Raw genomic sequence first — 11,253 nt, forward strand, 5'->3', positions numbered from 1 at the left:
GACTCGTTGCACTCACCGGTTTCCATTCACCACAGCACGGTCGTCTATCTCCCTTCTCCTCTTCAACAGATGAAGCATTAGCAGAACAAGGTTGTTCTGCTGCTTCAAGAATATAAGCAAAACATGCCCGAAAAAGGCACTAAGAATGGCGTCGTCAAGCATCTTGTTAAGCCTGATTTATGGTCCTGCGTTAAATCAACAAAGTTGCTACGTCGTAGGGTATGTGGCTACGCAGAAGGCTCGCCGTAGCCCCCGGCGTAGCCTGACGTGCACCTCCCCAAAAATGTAACTACACATTGAGGAGACGCAGACCCAGCGCAGACTGAGAGGGCTGTGATTGGTTTGCTTGGTAGCAACGCATTTCCGGTTCCATATTTCCAGATTGCGCCATCCCCGCCATCTTTAAACATCTTCTGTTACGATGTAGATGTTGCAGTATTAAGGCCCATTTATGCTCAAAGTTCAATACAGATACGGATACGGACGGAGCCGTCTGTCCGTGCTCCGCGTTCATTTCTCTGTGACCGGAAAAGCTGGAAGCTAAACAAAAATCAACTAGAGATGACGATAACCATTCAGGAAAGGAACGCAGCCTCCTACCGCTCTGGCAATGAATTGCACTGTGACGAAATGGAGTGACGGAGAAGTTCGAAGGGTTCATGACGATGTCAGAGCAACGACGTAGGTACGTCGTAGGTACGCCGCAGGACCATAAATCAGGCTTTATCCGGAGCGAGGACTACAGTGTTTTCTTCCGGTAAAAATAAACACGTAACATCCGCCCCGCCCTCTATCCAATCAGCCCCAAACCTTGCACAGACCTGAATGAAGGCGATTAAACTGATCTCCCATGTAAACCCTCATTCGGAATGAATATTTCCCATGTAAACTACCTGGAAAAACTTTAATTCTGAATGATTTCATTCAGATTTATTTCATTCCGAATGAGAAGCCATCATGTAACCGTAGCAAGCTGAAAAGAGTTGGATTGCTAGTGGCTTCGCTTTTTCCCACCCCCCTGCTTCTGGTGCCCTTGTTCGGACCATGCCAATTTTTGAACTCAGCTTTCATTGTGATGTCAACTACACATCTGTAACGTTCAGTGATCTTGTACAGTTGTGATGCTGTCACACAGACAAAATCTGTCCTCAAAGAGACAGAAAGACATGTATACATCTGGCAAAATACTCAAAATGTAGTAGTTCCTGTCTAGGACCACATTTTGCCATGATGACACACACATACAGACTCACAAGGAGAAAATAATACAAGCCCCTGCTGTCGCGACTGATAAAACCTATGTTGATTCACAAGATTCAACTTTATACAATGTGAAAAGCTGAGAGTCCAGAGTCCAGTCACTGCTTAAGCTGGGATACAATGATGCACAGCTGTTGTCACTATCATCTAACGAGCAGTTGGATGCAGCTGCACTTTCTGTGGGGACTTAGAGGCTGTTTACACGTACACGGTGATTTTGATAAACGGAGACATCTTCCTTCGTTTGGGCCCTTCGTTTGTACACAAACGGAGATTTCTCCTCTGAAAACGAGTCTTTCTAAAAACTCCGGCCACAGTGGAGATTTTGGAAAACTCCGGTTGCGCATTTGCATGTAAACTAAGAAAAACGGAGATAAACGGAGTTATAGGCAGCCGACATCACAGTATGCCCCAGAACTTGCGCCTGTGTAAAAAGTGCGACCTATGTTGCTATGGTGACAATGGATACATGGAAGGCTTGAGCTTCTTGTTACACTGCCACCTATAGGTTTGGCATGCTCTTGTGTATATATACACGGGTAAGTGTAAATGAAGATCTTTTTGAAAACGGAGACGGTGAAATGTCCGTTTATGAAAATAGCCGGCAACGTGTAAACAGCCTCTTAATAATCCCCGCTGCTGCTGCTGCTGCATTTATTTAAGGTGAAACATCCCAGAGCACTTTAAGTTTGAAATGTTATGCTAATTCAAATAACTGAGAATAACGTCTATATTTAAATGTACATTTTGTCATCACCTATGTAGTGTCCTGTGTACCTGAGTTGTGTTCTTTGGATAGGATGAGTTAACTGATTGGGAGCTTCCTGGGACAATCAGTGGCACCTGTTTCACCTACAAAAGGCCCTTGCTCACTGTCACTCTCAGCAAGCAGACTCCGTAGGGCCAGAGTCTCTCCTCACCATTTTGTTAACTATTTGTTTTGCTTTATTTTACTTAATAATTTTAAAATGTAGTTTATCCAACTTTGTTTCTCTCTTCATGCTCTACATTGTGTGTTCCTCTTAGTTGTTGTAGGCAGAGAAAACACTTTGGAAAACTGTCCTGTCATGTGGGAACTCATGTATGATAGTTTTGGTTGAGAAAATATAGGAGCAGCAGTTGCTGTTGGAGCTGATACAGCATCTTCTGTCTTGTTTATTGTTGTAACTCAAAAGTAGTTGCTAAATTAGTCCTTACCTCAGGTCAGCCACACCTCAGGTCAAGCATCAAATAAAACTTAAACCATATGTAAACCTGTAAACCAGGCACTACAGTTTTTTTCTAGCCAATGTGGGCTACAATTTTTACATCTTGTCTTAACACCATAAAAAATATTGGATGTTTAAATACCAATTTATGTTACAACAATAAAAAGTTTATTTTAACAAGATACATTGGTTTGATATATAAATTTTGATATATAATTCTGTCATGCTAAGAAAAAAAAGTATGATTCAGTATCTATAACATTAAAAACATCTTGTTATGAAGTGAAAAGGATCACGTAAAAAGGTTATAACAAGAAACTGAGCAATTTTTTTTTAAAATCCATTTATTTTTCCAATCAAGGATAGAAGGTGTCAATCAAAAGTGTGTGAAAGGCACTGCTGATATTTATTAGTTTAAAGCTGCAGACAAACGTAATCGTTTGCCCTTTTGGTATATGGTCACCATGGGAAGTCAAAAAAGTAGGAAATGAACAATTAAGTTTTTTATTGATTTCAGGGTAGGACAGCATCAAAAACAAAATGTAGACATCATAAGACAAACAGTACAATAAAAACTTGCCACTGAAAGCTTGGTAGTCTGAATTTTGTGTTAGGATTAGCAGCTCTGACATGCAGGAAGCAGCAGAGCTCATTATATATTTAGCAGATTCATGACTTTAGGAGTTTGTTACGGCCAGCCTGCACTGCAATACAGAATTTTCTCGACAGTTTCTCTTATAGTAGATGCAACATTAGCAATACAGCATTAATGTTGTCTGTATGGCAGTAACTTACCAACTACTGCTAAATATATATTAACATAAACAAATTACAGTTACAATAGTAATGTACAGATTTACATTAAAACTAGCATAGGATTAACAGATGAACAGCTGTGATTAAATGTCACCCTATTAATGCCAACAAATCTATTTACTGTATTTGTTTTACAAAACTCACATTACTAACAGATCTGCTTTGGCAAGATTTTTTTAATCTTAAAAAACAAAACAAAACAAAAAAACAGAAAAAAGATGCAACCCGATCTCACAAATACAAATAACCGTGACCTCTTCACATCGCCTTACGTATCGGTGTCAGTGTGTTAAAATTACAAAAAATGCCAATGCAAAGTCAATTAGGATTGTTTGTCATGGTAAACACACTAATTCCCTGGTGAAATGATGTCACGCATTAGGTGGTGGTTAACAATCCAAACCCTTAGGTTGTATAATGAGTGAGAAAGTCCATGTAGGGAGGAGGCTGAGGTGGATGGGTCAAAGAAATGCAGGACTTTCACCTGGGAGAGCACTGTTTGTGTCCTATGTAAAATAAGAAGTCGATGATTACTTCCTTTAACTTTGTAGTTATGCCATGTTCAGTCAAGTACTTATGTTTTGTACATAACATAAGTTATTTTACCCGATAACATAATCTTGTCCTAAACCTAACCAAGTAGTTTTGGTGCCTACACTCAGCCGTGCTCCCACTACGTAATTTTACATATGACGTGCTACCACCATGTAATGCGGTGTTAAGAGGTAGAAGTCATTTCACATATGTGAGATCACAATGCAAAGATGTTTGTTAACCACCAAAATACTGTTGCTTTTTACACACTTTATGTTATGTTTTACATTATTTACTGCATAATACAATTTTGTTTTTTGTTATAACACATTAGATCAAGATAGTGTACGGGCAAGCTTTTTATGTACATATAACCAGTATTAAATACACAATATAAAGACATCTGTCTCCTTTGGTTCGTGCTTGATGGTGATGACATGTGAAATGCTAACAGGCATGGTATCTGGCTGCAGGTTCCGTTACAATTCATAGCAGCACAAGCAACAACGTGTTATTGACCTGTTTGAGGTTTCACTGTTAGTTGCATTTCAGACTGGTCCAAATTGAAATACCTCATCTACTTAATGGATTGCCTTATGTCTTGTAGAGATATTCGTTGTCCCCAGAGGATAATTCCTACTGACTTTGGTGATCCTCTGACATTTCATCAGGTCAAAACTTTTAATACTTTCTGGAAAATAAACTGCAAAACTACTGACATTCCCCATTCCATTATCAAATGTTAGCATGCTAACATGCTAAAAAAAGATCCTGAATAGGATAAACATTAAACCTGCTAAACATCAGCATGATAGTATTGTCATTTTGAGCATGTTAGCATTCAGCTTAAAGCACTGCTGAGCCTAAGTACAACCTCACAGAGTATGGCTGTATACTCTCAGTCTTGATATCACTGATGTAACTTGTGTTGCAGGGATGAGTATTTCGGACTTTTAATCTTATCAACCTACTTAAGAAAATAGAGGCGTCCATGTTTCTTGCACTGTTTTCTACTTTGTAATGCAACTGTTGCACAGTCATTTAATTCCTTGGTATAAATAAAATTTTATCTTTTTGTTAGACCTGTGGTACTTCTACTGGACCATTACAGGAAATTACAGGAACAGACTTAAATGAAATGCAGCATTTGCACTATTATAATCACCTGTCCTACCACCAGAGCAAACCAATTCTCTCTGACTACCTGCAGCCACACTCTGCCACCTTCATCTCTTCATAAAGGTATCTGATAGTGAGGCGTCCGTTCTCCTGATACATGACTGTGATGGGGTCCAGTTTGATGGGGACGCAACATGCCATGTTGGCCTTCTTGGGGTTCCTGATGTTGATCAGCGTCTGGATAAGGGCGTGCTTTGATGGGGTCATTTCGTCTGTCAGCGGGTGGTAACACAGTCCTCGACATTCAAAGGCGTCATATTCTGGAGGCGCCACGATCCAGCTGTCCCAGCCAATGTCTTTAAAGTTGACTTTGAGAGAGGTCCGCTGGCAGTATTCTCTCTCTACCTTTCTTTTCTTTCTTCGTAGGTGTTCCTCCGGGATCTCGTTTGGAAGCTGATCTCCTCTGTTCCAGTCCGCACCTGAATGTAAGATGGTTTCTTCTTCATGGAGGATCATCTCTCTTAGTTCCTTCTTTTTCTCCCTCCTCTTGCTACCCAGGTCATCTGAGAAGATGATTAAAGCCGCTGAAGTGTTATCTCCAACAGACACGCTCATATTCAAACAGCCTGCTCCTTCTTCTTCACCTTTAGAGGCCTCACAGTCCTTCCTATCCACCACGACATCAAAAACAGTTGCTCTATGGCCCGACTTGATCCAGCTCTGAATCGCCGCAGTCACTTCAAATGTTTCCCACATGCTCTCAAAGCTTGTCACCTCTTTTCCAACCAGCAGTTGGGTGGTGGATGTGAAATCGTTGTAATCCACTTCATAGACTTTGACAGTGGTCTTGAATCTGTGGTAGGTGACCGTTGACCTGGGATCTGGGAAGAAGAAGAGCTGTAGTTCAGCAGTGGTGAGCTTCTCATGGGTGGGGATGCTGATGTTAAACTGCAGCCTGCTCTTTGACTTTGTGCCATTAGTCTCAGAGAGAGGGATATCTGTTGGAGATAAGAAGAGGTCAGAGGTCAAATAAACGCTCTAAGTTTATCGTAGAGCAGCTAGATTTGGGCTGTCTGACTAAAATTAAATCCTTCATGGACTTAAGCACTTCTAGCACTTTAATGCATGTAGCATCCTTTTTATTGTCTATGTTGTCCTGTCAATTGTCTGTATGTGTTGTTGTGCTACCCTGTGTGCCTTTTAATTGCCCCTCGGGAACAAATAAAGTGTTTTAATGTATTGTTTGTGGTTTGTGTTTTTTTTTAAAGACTTTTTATACTGATTTAGTCAAAACTTTAATTACAAAATAGATAAATCAAATTAACTAATTTTCTTCTGATTGTGCCCCTATATTCTTCAGCAGGTGTGAATTTTTGGTTTAGACAGACAATGCTGACGTCTTTGCTTTGCCTCATCTGCGATTTGAACAATCTGTATGTTACTACTTTATTTTGTCTGTATTTGTATGTTAGTTACTTCAACCTGGTCTCACTCCAAGGGCATTAATATACACCACCTGGGGCAGTGGGTGAAAAGGGTAAATGGTAAAAGGTGCCCCGGTGTCATTATAGTGATGTGAGGAGCACCCTTTAGCGTCTATATAAGATGCACTGGACTTTCAAACAGCTTCAATGTAAACCCATCTGCATCATTATTAGAGCAACAGACATAGAATAAATACTGAGTTTGCTTTGGTGGATGGGTCGGGTTAAGGACTTTAACCCAGGAGATTGGTGTTTGTGTCCAGTGTGAAACTGAAAGTCAACTTGCAGTTATTTTGTCACGTGAGTCATGTCTTTTCCTCACCCTAACCAAGGAGTTGTGTTGCCTAAACCTAATTGCTGACCCTTTCTTAGTCAGGAGAGTCAACTCACATGACCACCAACCCCTTTTACATCAAGATACCAACAATACGACACACCGGGGCAGTACAATACAATACAATGTACTGCAGAATCACTATAGTCGTACCGGCAGCTTCTGCCCAAGTGTCAAAATATGATGAACAGGTATGAGGTCATGTTGACTTTGTGTCATGATTACAGAGTAACATGAAGAATGCTGAGGTCACAGGACTACCTGTGAGTTTTCGCAGGCTGGACTTTCGACCGGACCCATGAAAGAGACACAGCTAACAGTAGTTAGACCCCCTCCTTCTATATATATATATATATATATAATGCAGGATGAACACTACACGGATTGTGCCGTAGCTGTCAATGACTCAGCAGGTGTTACCGTGCTAATGCTAGCAAGCTAAGCTAATTACCTTTCACTCTCTGCGTGGAAGCTTGTTAGCCTTGCCTGTTAGCTTCCAATTTCAGAGGGAAATACAAATTTAATCACGCAAAAGGTCCTCCCAAATGTTTAATGTTGTAAAGAGACAGAAGTCTGAATTTGCTAAAGGCTGATAACCAATGCTAAAACATCTTTTATCAACATTTGTAAGCTACAGGGCCATTATGTGCTCCAGATGAGAGTACACTGCTGACACTGACAGCGTGTCTTGAAGCAAAGTCTGCCTCAAAATCATCTTAATGGTTTGAAGCTTAGACTGTATAGCCTATAAATATGTCCAAAAACTGTTTCACCGTCTTTTGATAAAAATGGAAAATTATGTACAATAGTATCATTTTAGTTTATATTTAATTATAAAAAAGTGTCTAAAATTCAAATTTCAATATGTTTCTACGTGGCCATTTATTGGTAAAATACAAGCATACCAGTTTTTAGAGGTAGCAATTAGGCTATCATGGGAAAATAAATTACTGTATTGTAACTATTCAATGATAAAAATGCTACGGGCTACTTTAGAGCAGTGGTTCCCAACTAAGGGTTTGGGGCCCCTATAAGGATCACAAGATACATCTGAGGGTCTGTGACATAATTAGGAACTTGAAAAAGCCAAATTCTGCAACAGAAAAATTATACTGTAGTTTTATAAATTTGGCCTCAAACTTTTGCGTTACAATTTGCATTTGAGGCCTCTAATAGTAATGAAAAAGATCAGCTTTTATCATGGTAATGAGTATTCATGAGTAGAAAGGATTCGTTTAAAAGGCATCAGAGGCAAAAAGGTTGGAAACCACTGGTTTGGAGCTTTATATAATATAAAATAATAATTTATAAAAAACCTCTGATTTATACCCTGTTCATGTACCTTGGACAGTGAAGCTTCGTATGACATCAGACTGAGGGTTTGCCGAGCTGTCCGAGGCGTACTTGTTGTAGAGCTCCATCATAAACTGAGGAGGGTAGATTTTGCTGTTCTCGTGAGGAACGTCTGACAGGTTGAGTTTTCTCAGAAAGCCCTCCTTCATGGTTCCCAGGAGGTTCTCCATCCTGGAGTCTGTGTCTTCCTCCTCCAGAAGGTCCTCCTCTGACAGATGAGAGTAGAGTCCATCAGGGATCTCGCTCTGGATGTCATTATTGAGAGCTTTACAGGTGCAGGAGCCAACAGAAACCAGCAGACACAAAGACACCTGGAACAGGGATGATCTGGAGCTCCACATTTTGAAATCCGATCCTTTCTAAGCCACTGAGCTTGCACAAACTTTACCTTCTTCCCAGCTTTGTGACGGCAAGGTTTGAAAATGGAGATCCCCAATGCAAGGACCACAGTCCTGATGTCCGCTCCCATGCTCCCAGAGTAAACAGGGGGACTTGTGTCACCAAAATAGTAGCTTGGCCAAGCTTATCACTGCCATTGATGCCTTCTTTTAAGCTTTGTTATCATTAGAGGGCTGGCTGCTAATGAAGACACTGTAAACACTTGACAGCGATAATGAGGGAGGCAGAGGAAACTGTGAGGTTACTCAGAGACTTTCCATTGAAAGTCTTTTCCCAGCTTGAGGGTGAAAGTGTTGAGGCCAGTGGAAACAAAACGCTTACAAGAAACACAACAGCAAATTGCATTCTTTACCGCCACCATTGCCACATATTTCTTACAGATTAGTTGTGCTTAACCGCTGCATATTGCAGGTCAGGCACATGTTCCAGATACCAAAATGTGATTAAAACTTAATGACCTTGATCCTTTCAAAGGTACTGAAAAGGAAGGTAACATATTTGACAGATAGTTATTGAAATGTGCAAGAGAAATGATCTTGTAAGTCAATTAGTAATATAAAGCTGTCACAAATGCAAAAAGCAGTAAATCTTACACACTATGGACATTTGAATGCAACTGTAAAATCATAATTTGACCTCATACCAGACCAGACAAAAGAGATATTTGCTTGGCAAAATATCACCATGCAGATGCAGCCAGGTTTGTTATGGTCAAAGTCTCTGAAATGTGGCGATCTACATCTAGTTCTTTGGTACAGTGCCACCAGGAGGTGCGGAGTGGAATATGCAAAGATTCTTGTTTTCCTGCTGTAATGCAGACACACCTTATGCTGTGCTCAGACTACCAGTGACAACGCAACGGGCTACAAGTTCTTTTCAATGGAAGCCGCTGACATGACGCCACAAACTGACACCCAACACTTGACGCTACATGACTGGCAAGACATGCTACATATCAAAGTTAAGCTGGCCTCAGCTTTTGTCAGCACTCTAATGGCGTGGTGAGGCATCAACCAATTATATGTTCACAGACGCACACAAGCCCATGATGACATAACTACGTCAATGACAGCGACAATGTAGCTGGCCATGGTGTAGCTTTGTTTTTCGTAGTGTGAACAGACCATTTAAGGTGCTTTCAGACAGTGAGCAACTACCACTATGGCCGCCAGCAAACAACGTCAATGTTCTGTATTTGTTCTGGAGCAGGCTAGAAACAATCCTACTAGCCTGCGCACTACAGGCTGCTTCTATCTACTTAGTAGCTACATAGCTAAATAGAGCCAATTGTAGCATAATGAAGTGGAAAGGTTAAGCAATATGACACGATTAGAAAGTTTTGCTGACTAGTGTCATGAATTGTTTACTGTACCAGATGAATAATTAGACTCTGATGCTGATGTTGCGCCAAGATCATTTTTCTCCATTGATCTGTCTGTTTTCAGCTGGTGAAGAGGGAACTCAGATACTAGTAAAAGCAGCACGATGAGCCACTGCTGTGTCTTCACAACACGCGGCAACCTCCGAGGCTGACAAATAACGCTAAAACAAAGTGCCAAAAACTGCAGTTTATCGAATGGCCAGTTGAGGCAGCTCCAAGACAGAATCAATCTGTATAGAAACTAATGTTAAAATGCCGGGCTTTACAGCAGAAAGAAACATGTTTACCACCTGTACAAAAAACAGTTTGGGTCTCTATAGTTATTTTCAACTTTGATGAACTGTATGGGGATTGAATTTTTGTATAACTCACTTGTTTATATTTTATCAGGTTTAAAGTTACACATATTTAAAGGCAGGACTGCTTATGCAACAGGTTATCTGCAAGGCTTTGCTACAGTCTATAGCCCTTTTTAGATAGGAATTGTGCAAATTTGCAGGAAAGCCCAATCAGTCTTTATTCAGCATTGGCAGTATAAAAACACTACTTTTGTTTATACAGAATATGCCTTTTTCAGGGCAATGGTGGGCTTGAGCAAGTAACAAAACGTGTAACTCAGCATGTGATGTAAACAGTGACGTGGGAGGGAAGCCACGGCTAGTCAGTCCTTGGGCAATTCTCTTCTCTTCTCTTCACCGTTCCCGTCATCTGACGGTTAATGGTCTGTTCGTTTGCGAGGACAAGGAGGGTGCGCAATTCTTTGTCTCCCCAGTTGCTCATCTTTACAGTGTCTGTCAGGTTTGTGTTTCCCTCTTGCTACTAGCTGCTCGCTAATTCCTGCTATCAGCTGTTTCCTGTTTATCCACTGCCAGTGGTTCGCACGTGCAGCGTCATCAACAGCTCCTCCTGTTGCGGAAGGCCACCTAGGTCTGTTTAAACTAAAAGGGTTGCGCCAATATGACTACCCTACAAGGCGGAAAATTGGGCACCTCGGATCAACTCACAAATCCCACTCTGTGTGTCTGAACACTCGCAGTCTGCTGGCAAAACGGCCCAACATTCGCGGAAAATCTGGCAGTGTAAAAGGGGCTTATGAGTCAGACTCACACCTCGTTCCTCCACAGCTCCACCCTCTCGGTTAAATATGGTCACTTCTGGCTCCAAAAAAACTAAGATGGCAAATGCCAAACTTGAGGTTTCAACACAGCAGTCCACAAATCAGTGGGTGATATCAAGGTAGCTACGTCCATTATTTTATATGTTTCACAAGAGGGGCCACTATCCTCCCTGTCCTTATTGTGTTGTTGTCCTCAGCAGTATGGCTGCCGTCAAGATTACATTGAAAACAATGGAGGGGGTAGCAAC

At 41.0% G+C, this 11,253-nt stretch overlaps 1 protein-coding gene across 1 annotated transcript; it reads right to left on the reverse strand.

Annotated features, from left to right (window-relative positions):
• Nucleotides 1-2,871: 2,871 nt before the first annotated feature.
• gdf2 (growth differentiation factor 2) lies at nt 2,872-8,583 on the reverse strand. Its single transcript, XM_049563421.1, has 2 exons — nt 8,098-8,583; nt 2,872-5,935 (listed from the first exon to the last, which is right to left on the reverse strand). Exons 1-2 carry the CDS (start codon nt 8,447-8,449, stop codon nt 5,019-5,021), a joined length of 1,269 nt encoding a protein of 422 aa, XP_049419378.1. The 5' UTR covers nt 8,450-8,583; the 3' UTR covers nt 2,872-5,018.
• Nucleotides 8,584-11,253: the final 2,670 nt, after the last annotated feature.

The sequence above is a fragment of the Epinephelus fuscoguttatus genome, linkage group LG20 (assembly GCF_011397635.1).
Source record: "Epinephelus fuscoguttatus linkage group LG20, E.fuscoguttatus.final_Chr_v1".
Taxonomy (NCBI): Eukaryota; Metazoa; Chordata; class Actinopteri; order Perciformes; family Serranidae; genus Epinephelus; species Epinephelus fuscoguttatus.

Coding starts and splice junctions, on each gene's coding strand:
- gdf2 (XM_049563421.1), bottom strand. CDS start 8,449: ATGTGGAGCTCCAGATCATCCCTGTTCCAGGTGTCTTTGTGTCTGCTG. Junction 5,936..8,097: donor ACGAAGCTTCACTGTCCAAG/GTACATGAACAG, acceptor TATCTCCAACAG/ATATCCCTCTCTCTGAGACT.